General features: G+C 40.5%; 1 protein-coding gene across 1 annotated transcript; it reads left to right on the top strand.

Moving 5' to 3' along the window:
* Nucleotides 1-11,956: 11,956 nt before the first annotated feature.
* On the top strand, nt 11,957-17,287 carry SRSF3 (serine and arginine rich splicing factor 3). The gene is made up of 6 exons (XM_020795522.3): nt 11,957-12,149; nt 12,804-13,011; nt 13,433-13,567; nt 15,570-15,608; nt 16,143-16,229; nt 16,496-17,287. The coding sequence occupies exons 2-6, from the start codon at nt 12,806-12,808 to the stop codon at nt 16,521-16,523; spliced, it is 495 nt and encodes a 164-aa protein (XP_020651181.1). The 5' UTR covers nt 11,957-12,149; nt 12,804-12,805; the 3' UTR covers nt 16,524-17,287.
* The last annotated feature ends 7,697 nt before the right edge of the window (nt 17,288-24,984 follow it).

A 24,984-nucleotide genomic window follows, 5' to 3' on the forward strand; every position in this document is an offset into this window, starting at 1 on the left:
AAATTAGTCCAAACTAGTCCCTGAGCCACAGAAGTACCCGAACAAATTATATTAATATTAGCAAATAAATAACCCCAATCAAACCCTATCATTCTGTAACCAAATATTTATATATTAACAAAACTAATTCTTCATTGTACCATCTGTTGTCAAGGATTACTTATTTTGGATGGTTACATTTCTTAACTGTTCACCTCTAGCTTTGTAGCCTGATTTTCAATTGCTAGCATAAGAGCTATTTACTGAAAAGGTCACCAATTAAACTGTAACCAATTAAACATTTAAATAAAAGTTGGTAAATTGGTACTGTTGTGGCTTCTTTAGTTTCCAGGATACACATAAAGTTTAAGAAAACTCTCTCTCCATGACAGCAAACCTTCCTAGTTACAAGTTCCTGGACTAATAAGTGCTAGCCAAAGTCAAGGCAGAAACATCTGTTCTAATTCACTTTTCGCCTTTATCTCTGCCTGCATTTAATGGGCATTTAATTGAGTGGCAACTAGCACTGTCGTAAGAACTATTATTACATTCATCAGAGGAAGTGACTATCAGCCACCAATATTAAAATATACTCATTGAATTACCGCTTAAAGAATTCTACCATGAACAGAGTCCACTGCCATGACTACTCCATTCCAGCGCATTTGAGAAGTTGTATTAAAAGAACTTTTTTATTGAACAAGGCTCTCTACCTAGATCAGTTCTGTCTCCTGCATTTTCAGTCATTATAGCAGAAAAATTACAAATACTTCAGACTGTACTGATTCCTTATTGGAGTCCCCAACAGCCAGGCAAAAGAGAGGGCCTGTGTTCCTAAACTTAAGTTTGTGTCACATGACAAAAAACAACAACAAAAACAACAAAAAACACTTATTATTTCTGAAATCCTTGTTGTATTTTTCCCTGTATACTATACTGGTCCCCCTTCACGGATTGCTGCCTTGTCGTGGTGAAGGGGCTTGAGTAATTCAGAGAAGCTATGGGTTATGCCATGCAGGGACACCCAAGACAGGCAGGTCATATGGAGAGTTCTGACTAAACACGATCCACCTGGAGCAGGAATTGGCAAGCCACTCCAGTATCTTTGCCAAGAAAACCCCATGAACAAAACAAAAGGCTGAAAGATATGATGCTGGAAGATGGGACCCTCAGGTCAGAAGGCATCCAACATACTACTGAGGAAGAGCGGAGGACAAGGACAAGTAGCTCCAGAGCTAATGAAGTGGTTGGGCCAAAGCCGAAAGGACGCTCAGTTGTGGACATGCCTGGAAGTGAAAGGAAAGTCTGATGCTGCAAAGAAAAATGCTGCATAGGAACCTGGAATGTAAGATTTATGAACCTTGGTAAGCTGGATGTGGTCGAACAGGACATGGCAAGAATAAACATTGACATCCTGGGCGTCCATGAACTAAAATGGATGGGAATGGGAGAATTCAATTCAAATCACTATCATATCTACTATTGTGGGCAAGAATCCCATAGAAGAAACGGAGTAGCCCTTATAGTCAACAAAAGAGTGGGAAAAGCTGTATTGGGACACAATCTCAAAAATGATAGAATGATTTCAATACGAATCCAAGACAGACCTTTCAACATCACAGTAATCCAAGTTTATGCACCAACCACCGATGTTGAAGAGGCTGAAATTGACCAATTCTGTGAAGACCTACAGCACCTTCTAGAACAGGGGTCTCAAACTCAATTTACCTGGGGGCCGCTGAAGGGAGAGGCTGGGTGTGCCCTTGTTGCCAGCCATGACCCCCTCCAGCTCCTTCTTCACTACCATCCCCAACAGCAGCAGCAGGACGAAGAAGCAGAGAAGGGAGGGAGCACCGGCGACCGCCTAGCGGGGGGAAGGCATGACTTAAAATTTAAATGGAAGCCCTCACAGAATCGCCTTCCCAAAGGAGAAAAGCCCCCATCAGTACCCGCGAAATTAAACTGAATTAAACACACACACACACACACACACACACACACATGTTCAGCAACCTTCCTCTGAGAGCCCTCCTCATAAAAAGGCACACTCAGCAGCAGCAGCTACCCCCACCACGACAGAGGAGCAAACTTTGTGAGGCAAGTCCAGGCAGCCTCCAGAGCCGAGGCAGCTGAAGCAGCAGCAGGAGGAGGAGGAGGAGGAAGCACCGCCAGGTGCTGAAGCAGCCGTTGGCGGAGCTGGTGTTGGGGGTGCCGAGAAAGAGAGCCAGAGAGTTGCTTCCCTGGAAGAGGTGGCAGCACCTGCTGTTGGCGGCTTGGAGGTGCTCTTCGAGGATGCGCCAGGAGTGAGCTCCGCTCTCAGGCATCACTCGGCGGCGGTTCGAGTGCTCGGGGGGAAAAGGGCCGGCAGTGCGCCTCGCTCGTCGGCTATCCCCCAAGACAGTGCCTCTTGCACCCTCCATCCGGAACTGCAGCCTGCCAGCCGGCAAACAGGCAGGCTGGCTGGCTGCAGTTCCGGATGGAGGGTGCAAGAGGCGCTGTCTTGGGAGCCAGTGAGCGAGGCAAAGCTTTTTTTAACTCTTGACAGCAGAGGATGCGTGGGTGCTTCGGGGGGGGCAGGCAAGGCGGGGGCCACAAACTATCATCCGGCGGGCCGCAAATGGCCCCCGGGCTGCATGTTTGAGACCCCTGTTCTAGAACTTACACCAAAGAAAGATGTTCTTCTCATAAGTGGTGCCTTGCTTGACGACGTTAATCCATTCCAGCAAAATCGCTGTAGAGCAAAATCATCATCAAGCGAAAGTAAAAAGCCCATTAGAATGCATTAGAAACCGATAAATGCATTCTAATAGGCGAAATACCTCATCATAAAGCGAAGATCCTCCATAGGGCGGCCATGTTCTGCTCCCTGTAGAGCGAAGAATCCGTCCCTAACACAGCGGGGAGCCATTTTGGAAACCCAACGATCAGCTGTTTTGATCGTCGTTAAGTGAAAAATCAGTTCCCGAAGCAGGGAACCTATCATCGTAAAGCGGATTTTCCCCATAGACACATCGTTTTGCGATCACAACAGCGATCGCAAAAACCTCATCGCACAGCGGTGGAGAAAGCCAGAGAGTTCCAGAAAAACATCTACTTCTGCTTCATTGACTATGCAAAAGCCTTTGACTGTGTGGACTACATCAAACTATGGCAAGTACTCAAAAAAATGGGAGTGCCTGACCACCTTATATGTCTCCTGAGAAATCTATATGTAGGACAGGAATCAACATTTAGAACTGGATATGGAACAACTGATTGGTTCACAATTGGGAAAGGAGTATGACAATGCTGTATGTTGTATCCTGGCTTATTTAACTTATATGCAGAATACATCATGCAAAAGGTCAGATTGGAGGAATCCCAAACCAGAATTAAGATTGCCGAAAGAAATATCAACAACCTCCGATATGCAGATGATACCACTCTGATGGCAGAAAGTGAGGAGGAATTAAAGAATCTCTTAATGAGGGTGAAAGAGGAGAGCGCAAAAAATGGTCTGAAGCTCAACATCAAAGAAACAAAAACAAAACTAAGATCATGGCCACTGGTCCCATCACCTCCTTGCAAATAGAAGGGGAAGATCTTGAGGCAGTGACAGACTTTACTTTCTTGGGCTCCATGATGACTGCAGATAGTGACAGCAGTCACAAATTAAAGGACGCCTGTTCCTTGGGAGGAAAGCGATGACAAACCTCGACAGCATCTTAAAAAGCAGAGACGTCTCCTTGCCGACAAAAGTCCGCATAGTCAAAGCTACGGTTTTTCCACTAGTGATTTATGGAAGTGGGAGCTGGACCATAAAGAAGGCTGATGGCCGAAGAATTGATGCTTTTGAATTGTGGTGCTGGAGGAGACTCTTGAGAGTCCCTGGCATGGCAAACCTATCAGTTCTAAAGGAAATCAACCCTGAGTGCTCACTGGAAGGACAGATCCTAAAGCCGAGGCTCCAGTACTTTGGCATCTCATGAGGAGAGAGGACTCCCTGGAAAAGACCCTGATGTTGGGAGGCAAGAGGAGAAGGGGACGACAGAAAATGAGGTGGGTGGACAGTGTCACCGAAGCTACCAACATGAATTTGACCCGGGAGGCAGTGGAAGACAGGAGGCCCTGGCGTGCTCTGGTCCATGGGGTCATGAAGAGTCAGACTTGACTAAATGGCTAAACAGCAACAACAACATACTGGTCCAGCTAGAACCGTAAGTCGGAATTGATGTCAACACACAATTATTATTAAAATAATAGGAAACTATCCCATGGATAAGCAGTATAAAATGATGTACAGTAAAGGTGTTTCGTGGGTGTCTTTTTTTTTTCCTTTTTAAAATTCAGGGTCTTTGTTGCCATTAGTAGCGCCTTTATTTTCTGGATATCAGAGATTAAGAGTTGAGTCTGACCACAAAGAACATTGTGTAAAATTATTTTTTATTGTCCTGTAACATGTCTCTAATTGATTTGCTTTCAATATGGTTTTCCCTAATGTTTGAGGGATATTATTTGGTCAGACATTGCACTATAGCCCCTACATGCCTGTGCTCCATCTTGCCTATTAGAGCCACTGCATTTCTTCTGAATTTGTCATTACCTGAGAAAAACACTTTGTTGTTGCTCACACGAAGTACTTTAATGTTTAAACATTCTGTTACTTGCTTTATAGTTTTGTGTTTACCTTGATTTGTTCTTCTCACATGACATTTTCCATTTGTATGGGTTGAGCAGCATTGGTCTTTCTTTTTGCATTGTGCACATCAATCACTAGCTTTCCTTTTGTCTTTGATCTAGTTGCTTCATTAGAAATAATGCAATGTCTACTTTTCTTGTTCTTTTCCAGGAGCTGATTGAGTGCTTTCTGACATGGGAGTCTCATTTTCCTATTTCATTTTGGTCTGTCTCATCATAGGATTTTCAAGATAAGAAAGGTTCAGCGGTGGTTCCCCACTCCTTTTTTCTGTGAAATACTAATAAGAGTTAGCTCGAGTGTCACCTACGTTATCTGCGAAAGATCCTCTGCCAGCATCACCTGCAAACCACTGCTGCCTGGTATTTTCCCGCCAGATGTTTCTCCACCTCCACCACCATGATTACCATGGTTTTGTTCTGCCAATGTGGACATTACTCCTGAAGAGGTTAGGTGCATCTTAGGGAGAGGTTACATTAAAACAATAATTTGAAATATGTGTCAGTGCAAATGGAATTGAGTTAAATTGACCCAGAGCCAGATGGTGTTTGAATCACAGTTTGTGTTCCCTTGCAAAAATATTGTGTTTTCAAAGGGGATACCCTTACCACACATGTGTTCTCTATCTCCAACCCAAGGCTAGAACTCAGAGCAGAGTAGCAGGCAGGTGTGTATGTGTGTGTAACCTGGGAAGTGCAAAAGGAAACAGCCAAGCAAGCTGGTACTAGAAAAGCTTTCTCGTGTGCACAGGGGCACCTTGTGAATCCTGACACGTGCAAGAGAGACTGGAGGCAATGGGTGGCGAACACATGCCACAAATGCACAAAGCAACATTCTGCACATGCCCACAGCTGGGGCAAAGGAAGATGCAGATGCACAGGTTTAAACTGACCTTGCTTACCAAGAAGGAAAACAAAACATGTACACACACAGCTGAAACTGGCTAGCTGGACGGCAGAAGACAGAGATAGCAGTAGCGTTTTGCCCAACTGCCTTCCATCCACCGGTTCCGGGGTTTGCCTGCTGGCTCAGGGAAGAGACACTGCCCCACACCCCAGAACTGGATGAAGGTTTGGGTGAGTGAGCTGCAGGGGGCTCCTTGATGACCAGGCTTTTCACTCACCTTCCACTGTTACTATAACAACAGCAGGGGCAAGTGGCTGTCAGGGGCAAGTGGCTCCCTCCCGCTGGCTACTTAAAAGTTAACTCAGACAGAGGAATCGGGGGATTGGGGGAATCGATTTAAATGAATCAATTCCATGTCTGCATTTAAAAAAACCCCTGACCTGTGATGAAGGCTTAAAAAAACTTGCTGCCACTCCAAAAAACAGGATTTCCCTGTCAAATTACGGTAATCCACACTTTCACATGTGTCATATATTCAGCCTTTTAAAAATATTTATTTATTTATTTATTTATTTATTTATTTATTTATATGCCGCCCGTCTAGACATAGTCTACTCTTATTGTGTATATTTTAAATTGTTTTTATTGTATATACTGATTCAAAACCATCTAAACCTGATTTAAATAGTTTTTTTAAAGTAATGTAACATGTCTCTAATCTAGTGCCTCAACTTTGACCATTCCACCTTGGGTGACCCTGCTAAGAGTCCAGGCTCGTAATAGAGTCTAACTTCCTGATGGAATTGCTCTCAGCTTCTCTGACACACACATACACCCTCATCATGAAGAGGTGAAGATACCACTTGGTATATGGCCAAATAAGGTTTCAGAAGATAATGACCTTAGCATTGGGGGAGATGCTTCAGGAAAACTAATGCACATACAGTGGGGTCTTGACTTAAGAACTTAATCTGTATTGGAAGGCAGTTCTCAAGTCAAAAAGTTCTCAAGTCAAATCTGCACTTCCCATAGGAATGCATTGAAAACCATTTGATCCGTATCTGCTCTTTTCCGTCCATAGAAACTAATGGGAAGCTGCTATTCCGCCTTTGACCACTAGAGGGGGATATTTTGTTTCTTTTTTTCTTAGGTCAAGAAAGGTTCAGGGAAGGCAGGGAAAAGACAGTCCAGGCAGTACAAGTACCAGGCAGTCTGAAGACTGTCTCCCAATCCACTCTCTAAACGCTGGGAGGAGTGAGGAAGCAGACAGGCACCCTTTTCACTGGCCAACAGTTAACTGAAAGTTCACTTTTTGCACTTTCCCTGCCTCCCACGTGGGTTTTTTTCAGTTCTTAACTCAAATCTAAGTACTTAAGTCAAGTCAATATTTTCCTATGAGAGCAGTTCTTAAGTCAAAATGTTCTTAACTCAAGCCGTTCTTAAGTCAAGACCCCACTGTAGCTAAGGTAGGTCCTTGCTCATGATACTGCAAGCTTCTTGATTTCAGAGTCACTAACAGATGTACACAGGAGCTGGTATTATCTTAACACAATTGAGATGAAATTATTTTGGCTCTTGATATGTGGTTCGTTTTAAGCCAAAGTTTTCTTTGGAAATCATACCTAAGGGAAATGGAGGTGTTGCAAAACATGCTGGATAGCTCAGTGGTTTAGGCATCTGTCTGCAGACTCAAAGGTTGGGAATTAAATTCCCCACTGTGCCTCCTTGGAGCTGGACTTGATGATCTATGGAGTCTCTTCCAGCACTGCAGTTCTAAGATGATGATCATCATAATCATTTCCCTAGGAACAAATGGAGGTACTTTGCCTAGCATTCCAATATGAAATTTAAATATTTCAGGATAATAATTTTCAATAAAATTGTGAAGTTGAAAAGGATTTGAAACCATATGTATTCCAGTCCTCTGCCCATACAAGAAATCTACCTTTATGGTGTCTGTTTCTTTCTATGAAAGAAATTGGAAGAGTGAAGGAAGGGTTCACTGCACCTGAAATTATTTTCAAACTCATCTTTAAATCCAGATACAATAGGTAAAAAATAATATACAAAATAAAAATGGTTTAAATTTTTTTACAAATTTAGGCATTGATAGAATGATAGAATGATTTTAAGACAGGTTTAAGTCATGCCATTTCTAACATAATAGAAATCAAGGGGCGGGGAAGAAAAAGTTTTATGAGACTACTAAAATATCAAAATCAAGTGAGCTTTTGAGTTCTGCAGGACTCTTCTTCAGGCTAGGCTTTATATATGTTTCTGTGTATGTGTGAGAGAAAGTAATACTGTACTTCGGAAGAGTAGGACTTTTAAAGCAGCATTTAGTACAGAGGCCCAGGGTCTTACCTACCATTTAAAAAAAAAAAGGAAAACTCCCAAATGTGTCCCAGGTGGGTAAACCACATTTTGAAATACACATGATCATTTAACCATCCATAAAGTTCAGAATCCAACTTTGTTGAATTGCCCTATTCATAAAATAAAAGAATCATAGAAAAGTGAAGTTGAAAGGGGCCTACAAGGACATCAAGTCCAACCTCCTGCTCAGTGCAGAAATACAATCAAAGCACATCTGCCAGGTGATTATCTAAGTTTTTCTTGAATGCCTCCAGTGTTAGAGCGTTCACCAACTCCCAAGGTAACCCATTCCACTGTTGTACTGCTCTAACAGTTAGGAAGTTTTTCCTGATATTCAACCAAAATCTGTCTTCCTGTAACTTGAGCCCATTGTTGCGTGTCCTGCACTCTGGGATGATCGAGAACAGATCTTGCCCCTCCTCTGTATGACAGCCTTTCAAATATTTGAAAAGTGCTATCATATCACCCCTCAGTCTTCTTTTCTCAGGGCTAATCATGTCCAATTCTTTCAGCCTTTTCTCATAAGGCTTGGTTTCCAGCCCCCTGATCCTCCTCCTCCTCCTCCTCTGAACTTGTTCCAATTTGTTAGCATCCTTCTTGAAGTGTCGTGTCCAGAACTGGACACAATACTCAAGGTGAGACCTAACCAGTGCTGAATAGAGGGGGACTAGCACCTTGTGGGATTTGGAAACTGTACTTCTATTAATGCAGCCTACAGTAGCATTTGCCTTTTTTGTAGCCACATCACACTGTTGGCTCATATTTAGCTTGTGATCTATGACAATTCCAAGATCCTTCTCGCTCGTACTTTTGCTGAGCCAGGTATCGCCCATCTTGTAACTAAGCAATTAGTTTCTTTTTCTGAGGTGCATACTTTGCACTTATCTCTGTTGAATTTCATTCTGTTGCTTATAGCCCAGTGCTCCATCGTATCAAGGTCATTTTGAATTTTGCTTCTGTCTTAGGGTATTAGATATTCCATCCAATTTTGTATCATCTGCAGATTTGACAAGCATTCCCTGCACTCCCTCATCCAAGTAATTAATAAAAATATTGAAGAGCACAGGGCCCAGGGCCCCACTTATCTACTCCCAGTTAGAGAAGGACCCATTAATCATCACCCTCCAAGTACGTACAATTCTGTGGCCAATTGTGCATCCACCTGATGCTTGATCTATCCAGCCCACACCTCATTAGCTTGCTATTCAGGATATCATGGGGCACTTTGTCAAAAGCTTTGCTGAAGTGAAGATGTACTACATCTACAGCATTCCCTATGTCTATCAGGGAGATTATCTGATCAAAAAACAAGATCAAATCAATTTGGCACGATTTGTTCTTGACAATCACTTTATGATAAGTTCCACAGAATTCTGTCTGGGATTGATGTCAGGCTGACTGGCCTGTAGTTCTCAGGTTCCTCTTTTTGCCCTTTTCGAAGATAGGGACATTAGCTCTCCTCCAATCCTCTGGCACCTCCTCCATTTCCCATGATTGCAAGAAAATAATGGATAGTGGTTCTGAGAGTTCTTCAGCCAGTTCATTCAGTACTCTTGAATGTTGTTCATCCAGCCCTGGATATTGCGGCCTCCAGCTGCAATCCTATCCCCCCCCCCTTGCGCTTCCAATTTGTTAGTCTGTTTTATGGGAAAAAACTAAAATAAAATAGAAATTAAGTACCTCTGCCTTTTCTTTGTCCTCTGTTATAATTTTTCCATCTACATTGCGGAGCTATGCCACTATGTCTTTTGCTATTCACATACCTGAATAATGTTTTTTTTATTGCTTTCAGTGTCTCTAGCTAAACTCAGCTCATTCTCAGCTTTTGCCCTCCTTATGCCATCCATGAATTTCCTTGCTACTGTACTCATCCTTGGTGGCCTGGCCTTCTTTCCACTTCCTGTACATGTCTTTTTTGGTTTTTATTTATTTATTTATTTATTTATTTATTTATACCCCGCCTGTCTAGTCATTTCGACCACTCTAGGCGGCTCCTAGAGTCCTCCCTGAGCTTTTTGTGAAGCCACACTGGCCTTTTTTTTGCCACCTCCCCCCTTTTTTTCTTGTTGGAGTTGTTTGTAGTTGTGCCTTTAGAATTTCTTTTTTTTAGAAGTTCCCACCCTTCCTGGACTCCTTTTCTTGTTCGGATCTCCTGCCATGGGATCTTACTTATCCTTGTTCTGAGATTATTAAAATTGGCTTTTTAAAAATCTAGCAGAAGTATGCAGCTGCACTCTGCTTTTGTTTCCTTTGAAATCAAGAATTCTAGAAGGACATGGACACTCTCGCCTAGAGTTCCCCTGTCACTTCCCCCACCAAGTCATCTTTGTTGGTCAAAGATGGAAAGTGGAAAGAAGGCCAGGCCACCAAGGATGAGTACAGAGAAGTCGCAAGAAAATGCACGGATGGCATAAGGAGGGCAAAAGCTGAGAATCAGCTGAGTTTAGCTAGAAACACTGAAAGCAATAAAAACATTCTTCAGGTATCAGTTCAAGGATAGCAGATCCTCTGGTTTCGTTTTCCACTTTTTGTAGAAAAAAATTATCAGCCACACAATCCAGGGATTTCTTGGAAGGGCCAAATTTGGCAGAATTTGCCTCCCAACATGTACAGTATCTGGATAATTGAAATCTCTCATCACTACTATGTTGTATCTCTTTGAAATCCCTGCAATTTATTTTTCAAAAGTTTTGTCCGCTTCCTCTCTTTGATTGGGCAGTCGGTAGTAGACTCCAACTACCAAATTCCTTTTGTTTTTTGCCCCAACTAGATTGATCCAAATGCTCTCGATGGAACAGTCAATCTCCTCCTCCTGTACAGTATTTCTGTGCAGGAATATGTATTTTTGACATATACTGCAACTCCACCTCCCTTTTTATTTTCTCTATTCTTTTTGATCAGTTTATATCCCTCAATTGCTGCATTCCACCAAGTTTCAGTTATTCTTGATAAGTCATACTTACCCTCCTGAATTGAAATTTCCAGTTTTTCTTATTTGTTTCCCATACTCCTAGCATTCATATACACATGCCAGAGGTTGTATGATTTGTAGCCTGTTTGTCTTTGTACATTTTTATGAATATTATGATTATTGTTATGATTAGTATTGTTAATGTTATTCTTGTTGGTCTTTTGATCAGTTTGGTCCATCCCTCTTATTGTAAGGCCTTATAAGGCTTCATTTATCCTTAACTCTGTGCTTTCATCTCCCTCCCCCTTCCAATGCATTTCTATTGACTAGAAATGTTTAAATGTGGATGTAGAGAATGTGCAATCCTCCAGGTGTTGTCTGACTGCAACTTCTATCTAGTCTAGCCAGCATTAAGAATGATGAGGGATAATGGGAGTTGTATTCTAAAAATATCAGGAGGGCCTTGTTTACCATATCTCATTTAAAACTATCCAAAGAGTACCCCTGTTCATGTATGCAATGCTTTTAATTGGGTGCTGAACATCTTGGCTTATGCTTGCATTTTGATCCATAACCAACAGTAATTAAACTTCAGAGGGATGGAAAGCTGCTCCTGCTTAAGACTGCTTTTGCATTAAATTAAGTTGCATCTCTTTAAAACATTATTTTATTTTTCTTGCTCATACTTCAATTTCTGGTTTAGTTACATGGATAAGGAGAGAAAACCTTGCTTAAAGTTGTGGTTAAAAAGGTCGTATCTTTTATAAAAAACAGTCATTTACACACTTCCAGTATTGGCTGTTGTTTAAAAATTAAATGGTCAAAAAGCGAATAAAGTTGAACAAATCCTCTCCAGCTTTCACGCATCCAAAAAGATGCTGAAAGCAAGACCCTTCCGCCATAAAACGGCTCTTCTCCTGTATCTCCATGAGGTGCCGCTGGTCCGGCCGAACCTTGGCCCATTCCCCGGTTGCCATGGTGAGCGCAACCAGGCCTGCAGGCGGATAAGAGTAGAGACTTGCGAATAAAGGAGGAGCCGCTTTTTGAAGCAGCGGACCTTCTTTAAAAAAAGTTTGAGGGGGCAGACCAACGTCCATCACCAGAAAAGCGATTTGTAATTGGTGAATATTCCGATCACGTGCTTAGATGGGCAGGACCTATATAAGCTCAGAGCGCGAATGCGCCGTCCGCCATTTTGTCCAGTGCGAGGCGGAGAGAGGTTGTGCGAAGCGGTGTCTTGGCGGGAAAGGCGGAGAAGCCCATCGAGCTGAGGTGGCTGAGGGACAAAGAAAAAGGAAGCAGCGAAGGAGAAAGAGTAGCCTTAGTTCGCAAAAGCCCTTCGCGCTCCTGGCTCGGAAGCCGGTGAGAGAGGGGCTGGGTTGGGACCGAAGGCCTCGCGGTTGAGACGGCGGACAAAGAGCTGCCGCCATTTTGTATGAGCGTAGTAACGTCATGTCTTTTGGGGTGATGGCCCCGTGGATGAGAGAAAAGGCTTTAGCGTGTTTTTTGTCGTACACTGGGGTGTATTGCTTTCTTGTATCACCAAATTAAAGCGGGGTGGGTGGGTTAAAGCCGTGGGATCGTAGGCCTCCTGTTTGGGCGGGACACGCAGTAGAAGCTGGGCGGTAATTGCGAGAATTCCGTTTCTTGGTGAATGAGCCCTAGGCCTTGTCCTTGTCCCACGACAGAGCTCATGATATGAAGTCTTTATTGAGGAATCTAAGGAAGACCACCGGTTATTCCTCATTCTTAAAGCTGACGAGGATATTGTTCATTTCCTCTATCGAGAGATTTTAATTTATAGCTGTCTTATTCTAGCTCTAAACAAATAACACTCTAGACCCAGTCGCTTATATTTGTAGATAAACGTGAAAAGACTGGAAACGCATTCTACATTTATATTTGATGTATTTGTAAATTCTGAAGAAAGGATTGCCCTACTGGGTGTTAAGCACCAGCCTGCCTTATTTTCTCTGAACAGCAGTGGACAATTTATTTCTTTTGAATGTCTTGCAGAGATGCATCGTGATTCGTGTCCACTGGATTGCAAGGTTTATGTAGGTAACCTTGGGAACAATGGCAACAAAACTGAATTGGAACGGGCTTTTGGCTACTATGGACCACTGCGTAGCGTGTGGGTTGCTAGAAATCCCCCTGGGTTTGCTTTTGTTGAATTTGAAGATCCACGTGATGCTGCTGATGCAGTGAGAGAGCTAGATGGAAGGTAAGTTATTTTATGTTTAATTGCACTTGAGCAGCCTATATTTGGGCACTTGGTTCTGTGAATATAACCATGCATTTCCTCTTCTAAGGTGGGGTGATTTAGAATGTGTTTTATGTGAAATGCTTCAGATTGCTTGTGTAGGGAGACTTTGCAAACATTTTAGACCTGTATATGGTACTTGAACTTTCAGGATGTTTCTAAGCTTTGAAAAATGTTACTTAGAGCTGATCTTTTAAATTTAGCACTCAAAATGTTTAATTTTGAAAGACACGTATTGTAGGAACACAGTGATTTGATGACTTGCACATTTCAGTCATATTTATGGATATTTAAAAGAGGTTTATTGTAAGCTTTAAAATTATTCATGGTTCAGTTTAGTTCAATTATTATCATTAATGTTTCAATTGTTGACTTTTTTTAGAACACTTTGTGGGTGTCGTGTCAGAGTGGAACTATCCAATGGTGAAAAACGCAGTCGAAACCGTGGTCCACCTCCTTCGTGGAGTAGACGTCCTCGAGATGACTATCGTAGGAGAAGTCCTCCACCTCGTCGCAGGTATTTAGGATTGTAAAACTTATATAGAGAACTTGGCAGTATCACTGTTCTGGCTTAATAGGGTTTTTAAAAAAACACATTGATGTGTGTTAAGGTGGATCACCAGAGACTAAATCATTTAAGTGTACGTTAGGGGGTACATGCCATTGAACACACACTTTTGTCCTTAGGTGACTGTACCAGTTGATAGTGCCCTCTAACATGGATTATCATCTTTCCTTCTGAAGCCTGTTCATCATCTAGTCACTCCCTTTTTCTTCCCAGTGCGCCAACTTTTTTCTTTTTAAATTTTTCTTCATTGTTGAGAATAGTTACATACATACAACAGTTTGGCTTTTTATTCACTCAGGGTTTTTTCATTTCAGCAGAAGTCCTGTCAGGCAGGCAACTGTTATACGAACGCTAAAGCAATGAGCAGTTGCTTAGCTAAGTTTGACGGTAGTGGAACTGTTAAAATATGACAATCTTACTTTAGTTCTGCAATCCTAAATTTCAGAATATTGCAGAGTTTTAGTTGCATTCAGTGACCCTGATGAATTGGTTGTGTTAAATAAATCACTTAATTACTTAAACCCTAATTTCTGCAAGTACTGATCTTAACCTGTATCAGGTGAAGTCTATACGAGATAGAAAGACCTGTTCCCTTTCACTGTAGAACACAATAGGAGTATTTGTTAGCTAATAGATGGTTGTACTGATGGCTTGTTTTTCATTTTTTATGCTTTTTTGGTCCATCTATTAATAAAAATGAACCCGTTACAGAGTCACCATCATGTCTCTTCTCACCACCCTCTGAGTCTGCATTAGCCAGTCAACTAGCCCTTTCAGCGTCATGTGACCAGCGCGCCCCATTCAGCTTGGCTGGTGTCGTTTCACATGACCCAGGCATGGCCAGTCGTCAGGTTGCACCGCCCTTTGGTTCCCGAGCATGCTGTTTTCTCTCAGCCTTCTCTCCAACCTTAACCAAATCGGCAGCTACCTCGACCGCCCACACATTCCCGGCCAATCAGCTCAGCTGTTTATTTACCAAATGTCTTCACAACAACTACAGCAGCAGCCTTCGGCTAACAAAAAAGCAGGAAAAATCCACAACACCCCCTTCGCCAACCAACTAAATACAACGCAACATCTGGCAAAACCTTTTCAGCAAATTCTTCTTGGCAGTCAGTCCGGCAGCCTCACCTCACCATTTCTAGCTTGTTGAAACCAAAAACTAGTAAGTTTTTCCTGCTTATACAGTTTACTGCTGGTTAAAATAAGGAGTAAGCGGCTTATAAAGTAATTACTTTTTCTCAATCAAAGGCTGGCTGTGCGTAATTTCGTGGTAACATACATATGTTGCTTGAATAAAACTTTTAAGGGTGATAGGAAACTTAATGTAAGTAACTAAACTGCAGTATATTTGCATGTGAGATGGCAACTACACTTAATTGCTAACTTAGTTCTTCCTTGCAAAAATCTGCCAACTCCTTTCACCTTTAAATTGTTTTACTAACAGTTTCAGAACTTAAAACAATTTATGGGATAAACTGTGAAAGCTAAGATTCTTAAGACTAAACACACTATGACAGTTTTACATTCACAGATAATGTAATTTTAACGGCATTGTCACTGTGTGCATTAGTCTTTCACTTGGAACTTTGTGTCCTTCTAAGGACTTGATCTTGCATGGGTTCCAAAATACTGGTTTATACTAATTTTGGAACTACTTGTGGGATTTTGAGACAGTGTTCGAGGCAGTGGATTTAGTTGAGATGGAAGTGCTGCATTGGAAAGGTTTGCTATGACGTGGTATTAGTTAAAGCAAACTCATGGTTGGAAAATGTGCTGATCACACTGAGGTTTTTTTAATGCTTGAATCTTTCCATTTTGCTGGACGATGGGTGCCATTTATTTTGGAGCTTTTCACTGGGCCCAACAGTGACTTGACAAGTTGGGAATTGGCCTCATTCCAATAGTGTTGAATTGATAAAAAGGCTTACTTTTCTATTTTTAATTGTAGATCTCCACGAAGGAGAAGCTTCTCCCGTAGCCGCAGCAGGTAACTGTTGGGACTTGATTTAAGTTGTGTTGTGACTTGTAGGAGAAATGTTTTCTCAGTTTCTTTAAACTGAAAACATTGTGCAGTAGAAGAAAAACAGCACAGGTGCGAAGTAGTTACTTTTTAAAAATTATAAATGTAATCTGAATTCACTCAAATATTTCTAGGTTTTTCTGGCAAAAGTGCTTGTAATAAATGAAGATAATGAAATTTTAAATTGAGCACTTGGTAATATTGAATTGAGTTCTGCATCTAAAGTGTGGATGTTTAAGCATAACTTATAGTATTAGTGCATTGAAACTTTGTATAAGTCTGATAGAAACCAAAATTTTTGTATTTGTATATTATCCTAAATTTGTTTAACTAGTAATTGATTTCATTAATTTGTACCAGGTAACATAAATTATTGCTCAAAGGTTGAGAATGAGAGAGGCCAGAGTTTTTCTGAAAATGAATCTTGTTTTCAAATAAAGCTTTTCATCCTCTAAATCTTACTGTTGTGTTCCATTATAATTCTGAATGTTTGTATTACAGGTCCCTTTCTAGAGACAGAAGGAGAGAGAGATCACTGTCAAGGGAGAGAAATCATAAACCTTCCCGTTCCTTTTCCAGATCTCGTAGGTAAGAGCAATAGTATCTGTTTAACCATTAAAATAACTGCAAAACAATTCACCAGACTCCAGTAACTTGAGAAATTTAAATGTCACTAATGAAGGATTTTTTTTCTCTGAATGATATTAAGTAGAAATTTCTAGTATAGGTTAAAATTTCTTGGGTATAAAACTATATGATAGGCTTTGGAGAATAAGTAAATAAGTAAGTGGAGTATACTTAGGAATATAAATTCCAGTGTTTAAGTGAGAATATTTAATATACCTTCTCTATAGCCGCTCCAGGTCAAATGACAGGAAGTAGGACTTCAGGAGGAGCAATGTACAGGAAGTCACACCAGATCTGAAGAAAGGAGTATGTACAGAACATTGTTTTCTTTGAGACTCCATAAGCTTGGTGCATTTTTAAAATGTTTTAGCTGTCAGATTTTGTTTTTCTTGTCTCTTGTAACGTGACAATGTAACAGTTGTGAATCTGTATATGGTTCTGAGCTGGTCATATGAAGTGTAATAAATTTGTGGTTTTACAGTGTACCCTTAAGCATAACTTTGATTTACATTGATGTTAGCTAGTGACCTTGCATAGACTTAACCAAATAAAACCTCAGAAGCCAATCATTGGCAAATGTTCTTACTCATTTGGATTGTGTTCTGGAATTTTTGCAGGATCTAAACTTGAAACAACATGTGGACTGCTAATCATGAACATTTGCTGTTGTCATAGATGGGCAGAGTGAGACCTGGAGGTTTGATTAGTTTGTCAAAATAGTGGACAGTTAAAAACGAATAGCAACTGAAGTCACTATGAAAGCCTTGTGGCTGGACTTTTTACTGAACTATTCTAAAGTTCTGATTTATAGCAGCTCAGTCAAAACCTGACTGTACAGTGTAGATTATTTTTTTCACTTCTCATGTGGCACATTAGTAACTGCTAAAGTGTGCAGACCAAAATAAGAGAAGGATGACTATATAAGGGTACACTGTAAATGCAAATCTTTTTGTGCATACGTTGTCAATGTCACTGTAAACTCTTGAAGATCTTTGGATTAAAGTTTTGGTTACAAATCATTCTAAGCACGTAACTTCTGTATTTTGACATTTCAGTGCAAAACATAAGGTGGGTTTGTGTACAATTCAAATCTCTTACTGTGAACAGGTTGAAGCCATTATCAAATTTCACAGTTTTTATATGTGGATAACTTGTACACAGAAGATTCATGCATAGTTAATAGGGCACTGGAAGGTCTTTTTAGAATGTGCCTGATGTGGAGGTAACTGCCTTCAGCATGGTCCATTGTATAAAGTAATAGCTGCAACACAGCCAAACAAGCTGCAGTAATGTTCAACTTCGTATACTGTAATCAGATGAGCCTTGCTTTTGAGTAATGAAGTAATCAAAATTTGTACACCAAAAATGAAATTCCTTTTCAAGAGCTCAAAATTAAACATCACTTTAGCTTTGTCATATCCACAAAGCTTTAAAAAGCCTTCTGTTAAACAAACATTGCATGTAGTGTTTATCCATAACAAGCCAATTATGGCATGTGATTAGAATGCCAAAATGTATCTCAGAAAAGAATTAGTGTTTTTCTTTTAGATTAAATTCATGCTGCTTGAAAATATCTGATTTAATTTGTTCCTTTAGCTTTGAAAGGAATTTAGATGGTTGTAGAATGGGGCTCTGTCTTAAACAGGAATTTGAACTGGGAAAAATACTTCATTAATGATTTGAATGTAAGCTGTGTAGATACAGTGTTCAATATAGCTTGGTTTATACCAGAGAAATATTTGCCATAATATAGTCTTGTTTGGGAGGTGGTGGTGAACAGAACAGTCTTATGGAAATAAAAAAAAAAACACACACAACTAATAACACTTTATATGTACTTCCAAATTCTTACACATGTATGATCGCACCTGGAAACAGAAATCTTTCACGAAGATATTAAGATAAGTTAACCCATTCAGATCTTCTGCCTTTGTCATATAGTTAGCTTTAAACTGCAGACATAACAGACCAAACTACTGGAGGCTGCAAAAATTCAGTTCATTTTCAAATGTTTCATTCCTTTATAAGGCTATAATATGCCCTTATGTCACACTCATGTGGCCATGCTAGCTGTCGATAATGGGGTTTGTCCTTCAAATTACTTGCAGGATCAGTTTGTATACGGGAACCTGTTGGTGACTCATAGAAGCAAAGCAGTTGTCCTTTTGTGTTCTGCATCTACTCAGTTTCTAGGTTCTTTTACCTCTGATGAAATTTGGCCATTGCAGCAGAGTTTTTTTAACACAGTAAAATGTTAAAACCTATGAAGTAAAGATACAATGCACTGCCAAGCTTTGCTGTGAAATGCTTGTGTAGCAAATGCTGACAAATGATTGTTTCATTGCATGATCTGTTGTCAGCTATGGTAATCGAGACATTGTGCTATTCCTTGTTTGGTGCAGGGATTAATGGGTTTCCTTTACATGTTGAGTTGCAGGTAGGTCTTCATTGAAATCAAAATTATATTGAGTAGGTGATTGATCCTTGTCAAAGATTCAGCATTGTCATCCAAAGACTTCGATTTCTTAATTTCTCCCCATCCCATAGAGCAGTGGTCCCCAGCCTTGGGCCTCCAGATGTTCTTGGACTTCAACTCCCAGAAATCCTGGCCAGCAAAGGTGGTGCTGAAGGCTTCTGGGAGTTGTAGCCCAAGAACATCTGGAGGCCCAAGGTTGGGGACCACTGCCATAGAGAGTGCTTAAAACAGTTAGTGGGTTTTTCTCAAATTGTATATGTTTATATGGGGAAAATATAATCAGCAAGACCTGTTCCAAAATGTCTCTTAATCTGATATTTGGAATAGAGAGAATGGGAAGTATAAGCAATAAAGAGCATACACTTGATGCACAAATGATACACATTTTCTATACCAGCTTTCCAAACTAATTTTCACAACATACAGTTTTAAGCTTGTAGGTAGAAAATGTCAAGATGGAAAAAAAAGTTCTCACTGCAGTTGAGGACTGAGTTACTGTTGAGAAACTCCTGTCCCAGAGAATGAGCTCTTACTGCAGAGATGGTTGTCTCCAGTTTTCTCTTTATACAGACACAAAATGATTTGAGGAGAATATTTAAATTTAATAGATAAAATTTAGATACCAATGTTATAGCTTTGCCAGTTAATCGAAGAGAATAGATAATAACTAAATTCTGCTCCACATCAATTTCAGTCCTGCATACTTTGGACTTGATCTTGCTGCTTTATCCACTGAGAAGACTTCTTCAGACTCCTAAGCTTTATTGAGAACGAGGCGAATGCTATTATGTTGCAGGGTTTAATGAGGCAGTTCTGAGTAGTTAACTTGCATATAATTTTGATTTTTTTTCTCTTAGCATTTGTCAAATTTAGTGTTTTGCTCTGTAAGTTGATACGAAAAAAGATACCAAATGCCCTTCAAGGCAGATTTTGCTGGCCATGCAAGTTACCATTGGAAACATATTCCATCTGTTTACTGCTTAACTGTGCACTATGGATAAGCAATATGGCAGATGGAGAGAAGCCCCTTGTACCATCTAATCATGTGATTTAGTTTTAATTTGAAAAGCTCTGTTAAGATAAAAGGTTTCAGAAGAAAAGACAAACAGGAAATAGCACACGTCTACATTCAAAATATTTATACTCTGGCACAGATAATCTCTGCATAGCTGACCTAAGGTTTTGTTAGGTGACAGAATAGTACAGTTGTGCGAAACCACTCCAGCTTCTACTTATATGGGATCAGGAGGAGGCTGTGGCTAGACTTCGTGGGTTAGATGGGACTTGGTATAACATGAGTCTGGATTGCTTCAGCAGATGTGGCCTTTCTATGTGAAGGCATTAAGTCTTTGTGGAAATAAGCCCAGGTAGATAGGACGAAGTGTGAATGATGTGTCTGTCATGACATTGGGTGTAACATAATAAAATGTATTTTGCAACCTCAGACAAGTTCTATCACATCACTGGTAGTGGTCCACAAAATTTTACAATAAATAAAGTTAATTTGTCTTTAGGGTACCACATGACTTTTTAAAAAAAAATTGCAATAGACTTGACACGATGATGCACTTGAAGTACTAGAAAAGACTATTCTGTGTGGAAGTGATGCCTGATAAGTAATAAGAGGTACAAGGAATGGAAATTCAGAAGTATCAGGGCTAGAGATATAGCTTTATAGAACAGTTAATAGATTTTTAAGAGTTAGGAGATTAATTTTGCATTGCAACTGAGAAAATTGACATACCCCAGTCAGTTAATCATAAAAACTGTTGATGTTTGAATTGTGGTGCCAGTTCTATCTTATTATTACTGTTGCATTGTGACCAAGCAGTGCTAAGTGGCAGTGAGATGAAGTACTGTGTATCCCGTATTAATGATAAATAATTAGCATGTTGTGGATTTCACAGGATCAACAAATCAATTCCACAAATCTCATAGGGATTATATTTTAATTAGATAAACATCTACTTCTATGCATGTGTACACTTTGGCATCTCAAAATACTTCATTAGGAAAGATACCTGTCACCTTGAGTGATCGTGAACACTGAGATGATTTAAGCATAGCAAATATAATTTAAAAATTGAGAAATTCAACAAAGACCTTTTACACAACAGCATTCTTCTGTGTACTGTCTCAGCATGTTTCCATCAGCTTTCCGGACTTGCTCTCTCATGGTAAAAGGAAAATAAGATTTTCAGGAGCCCGAATTTTGCTTCTGGTGTGATTGTTGGATGGAAATATATTTTGCTGTGAAGATGAAGAATCCTGCATCATCAGTCACCGTCGGTTCCTAATAAGCTGAATGTTGTTCATCTTGCAGAGTTTCCCAAAAGGATCAGAAATGTTCTCACACATGTTGCAGATCAAATTAAAAAAAGATTTTTCTCCTGTTTCTTGTGTGTGGTTTGTTTGGTTTCTCCAGCTCTCCTCAAATTCATGCCTTGGGCAATATGGCAAAGCTTCTTTAGTCCCATTTAATAATCTTTTAGAAAATCAGCACTATTGGCACCCTGCAGGAGGTTGGTTCCCATCTTTAGTTCAACTTTACCTGTGAACAAAATATTTGTAGAACTAGTAAGAGAAGGGTATAGTACCCCCAGCTGGAATTAGTGCTGGGTCAAGGAAGTGAACAAACACTTGTTGATATGTTATTGGGACAGCTAGTAAGAATAGGAGCTTCCACTCTTAAATGTCTTCATAAATGCTAGTACTGTATATTCTCAAGTAAGGTAAAGGTTCCCCTTGACAATTTTTGTCCAGTCGTGTTCGACTCTAGGGGGCGTTGCTCATCCCCGTTTCCAAGCCATAGAGCCAACGTTTCGTCCAAAGACAATCTTTCATGGTCACATGGCCAGTGAGACTTAGACATGGAACGTTGTTACCTTCCCACCGAGGTGGTCCCTATTTATCTACTTGCATTTGCATGCTTTCAAACCACTAGGTTGGCGGGAATATTCTCAAGTAGTTGTGATCAAATAATAGGGATATTGAAGCGATTAGCTCAATAGCATTGAATGCTGAAGACTTGTTTCACACCTGACAGTTCAGTTAAGTGTATCATCCTATTGTTTAGTCATGTCCCAACACTTCCAAAGCACGCCAGGCCCTCCTGTCTTCCACTGCCTCCTGGAGTTGGGTCAAATTCATGTTGGTAAGCTTCGGTGACACTGTCCAACCATCTTGTCCTCTGTCCCCTTCTCTTGCCTTCACACTTTCCCACAATTTTACATGTGATTTTAATATATACATTCCTATGAAAATAATGATATTATTGCTCCCCCTTTGGCAAGGCTAGCAGAAGACAAAATCACTGCCTGACTTACTTTCTCATCCACATACAGACCTGTTCTATGTCTTAACAGCTACAGAGGAGGACAAATTTGCAACTCCAAAGCTGCCTAGCTTGGTACCCTCCCCTTCTCCAGCCCTGGTATAAGGAGATGAAGATACAGGTGGAGAGGCAGCAGTCTTTAATTCCCCCTAGCAATCTATTTTAAATCTGGAGCAGGGAAAATATCTGCACGGGTTTTCACATGGCAAACATCAGGTATAAATTAGAAGTATGAAAAATGTAAATAAGGTTCCGGAAAAATCAGGAAAAGGTTGTATGGTTGTTGAAACAATACATATGCAGGAACAGGTGATATCTTTATTCTCTGCCTTTTAATGAATGAATCTTTGGTATCCTAACAAGATGGCTCCAAGAAGACAGACATAGGGAAGGTTTCAGAGTCTTTATAAGAATATGGGTCCAAGTAAAGTTGACTCCTTAGAGGCAATGGACTGCTGTGTCCAGTTGTTCAATAAGTTCCATTCTATTAGTGGTCTATTAAGCCAATTTGAAAATTAATAAGAGACAAAACCCTTCTCCATAATAACTCTGAACTTCTGTAACAAAACTTGTGTTGTTGTTGTTTAGTCATTAAGTCATGTCCGACTCTTCTTGAACCAGAGCACGGCAGGCCCTCCTGTCTTCCACTGCCTCCTGGAGTTGGGTCAAATTCATGTTGGTGGCTTCGGTGACACTGTCCAACCATCTCATCCTCTGTCGTCCCCTTCTCCTCTTGCAGTCACACTTTCCTAACATCAAGGTCTTTTCCAAGGAGTCTTCTCTTCTCATCAGATGGCCAAAGTACTGGAGCCTCAGCTTCAGGATTTGTCCTTCCAGTGAGCACTCAGGGTTGATTTCCTTCAAAATGGATAGGTTTGTTCTCCTTGCAGTCCAGGGGACTCTCAAGAGTCTCCTCCAGCACCACAATTCAAAAGCATCAATTCCTCAACGGTCAGCCTTCTTTATGGTCCAGCTTTCACGTCCATACATCACTAGTTGGAAAACCATAGCTTTGACTATGCAGACCTTTGTCGGCAAGGTGATGTCCCTACAGTACTTTCTAAGATGCTGTACCATCCCATACTTGTACCTTAAAGTCTGGTATAAAATGCATACTTTTAGTGATTCTTCCATCACAGCTCTAGAGTCTTGTTTTGAACTGTACATTTGAAAACTTCCTTTATAGTCAGACGCCATGCTTTGGGGGAATGTGTGGCTCAGTCATATCCTTATGCACACATACATTTTCTATATTTTTCTGTGACCTTGTTTTCCCAGCTCAAAATTGTGTAAGACGTCACAACAACATTAAAAACAATACTGTAAAATAATATTTTAACAATTCAAAAAACAACCAGATACATACCAATCTTGCACATTAGTTTACAGAGGGAAGGAAATTGGGTCAGCAGTAATAGCTCATGCTTCCAGCAAGTCCAAATCCTACTAGAAAGAATGGCAAATTGGTATTTCGTACTAAACTGAAAAATTTTATCAGAAGGATCTACTGTTTTCTCCCTGAAGGAGGGCATGACTACGTGCAAGTTAGTCTTGGGTTTATGCAAATTTCTCTGCAATACACCATGACATTGGGAGAAGTTTGCATTTAGTGATTGTATCAGTGTAAAAATAAAATTTTCAACTTGTATGGTCGCTGCAATCTTGTATGAGCAGAAGTCAGGGAAAGGAGTAGGGTTCATTAATTAAATTTCTACGTTCCCTTTGAGCGGCAAGCCACTACTTGGGTGGCTCACAACAAAGTTTGTACATAAAAAACTTAGAAAAGAAAGAAAAAAAGATCTCACAGCTATAATATAACTGCATCACAGGCATGAAAACTCAAATCCCAACATGCTGACAACAATAACATCAAGAAATAAAAGGAAACTTAAATCAAACAAATACTGTAGAAGATTTTCAAAGACCAACCAAAGAGGAATGTATTTGCCTTCTGAATACTAGGAGGGTGGGGGCCTGATGCACCTCCACTGGTAATGAGTTCTATAATGAGGTGGCCATCACTGAGCAGGCCCCAGTTAGTTCCTAGTTGTAGACTTCCAGGTTTCCCATAGGGTGGCCACCCACAGCATCAAGTATTGGAAAATGAGGATGGAATGGGTGGTAAATCTGAGGGAATGGTGCTCTGCCAGGTAGTGAGGTCCTAAACCATTCAATGCTTTAAATATCAACACTAACACCTTGAACTTGGCCCAGACATATATAGTATGTTTCACTCCCACACTGCACCCCATTCTGGGTATGACCAGCAATGTCATCTGGACATGCCCAAAAATGGTCTTAGAGGTCTAATGTAAGCAATCACATAAGTCAAAAGCAAGATACTGTAATACAATGTGACTGGAAATTAAGCAAAAAGACAGGCGGTACTGCATACTCATGTGAAAAGGTTAGATCTACTTGCAGTTAGTCCTAATGTGTAGTTCACAGATAAATATCAAAGGAACAGTGAGAGACATGGCACAAACAGCAGGACATATACCTATCTAGTTGCTCATAGAAGTGTCTTAAAACCAGAGCACAGTAGCAGAGAACTCTTACTTCCATCAGTCAGGCAAGCCTCAGCTTTTGACTCCAGATAACCCCAGGATTATTATCAACTCTCAGGATGAAGGCAATCCTTCAAGGACCCTTAGTCCTAAATCATTTCAATGCTGAAAGTTGGGCCTAAAGTTGAAATTCAAAGCAAACAAGGTAATACAGTGAAGGAGTTAACTCTCAAGAACTTCCAATCAAAAAAAACTTGCAGCAGTTGAAGTGTATCTAGGAATGTGACAGTCCCCTGAACAATCATCTCATCTTCATGTAACGGGTATGTGTGAACCAGATTCACCTTTTCTACATATTGGAACATCTAGTTCAGAAGCCTCAGGGCTGCATAATCACCA

Source organism: Pogona vitticeps, chromosome 4, assembly GCF_051106095.1.
Source record: "Pogona vitticeps strain Pit_001003342236 chromosome 4, PviZW2.1, whole genome shotgun sequence".
NCBI classification, from domain to species: Eukaryota; Metazoa; Chordata; class Lepidosauria; order Squamata; family Agamidae; genus Pogona; species Pogona vitticeps.

Excerpts from the sequence above, each read along its gene's own strand:
- SRSF3 (XM_020795522.3), top strand. The coding sequence starts at position 12,806 with ATGCATCGTGATTCGTGTCCACTGGATTGCAAGGTTTATGTAGGTAAC. Across the intron at positions 13,012-13,432 it reads GTGAGAGAGCTAGATGGAAG|AACACTTTGTGGGTGTCGTG; the intron begins GTAAGTTATTTT and ends GACTTTTTTTAG. Across the intron at positions 13,568-15,569 it reads AGTCCTCCACCTCGTCGCAG|ATCTCCACGAAGGAGAAGCT; the intron begins GTATTTAGGATT and ends TTTTAATTGTAG.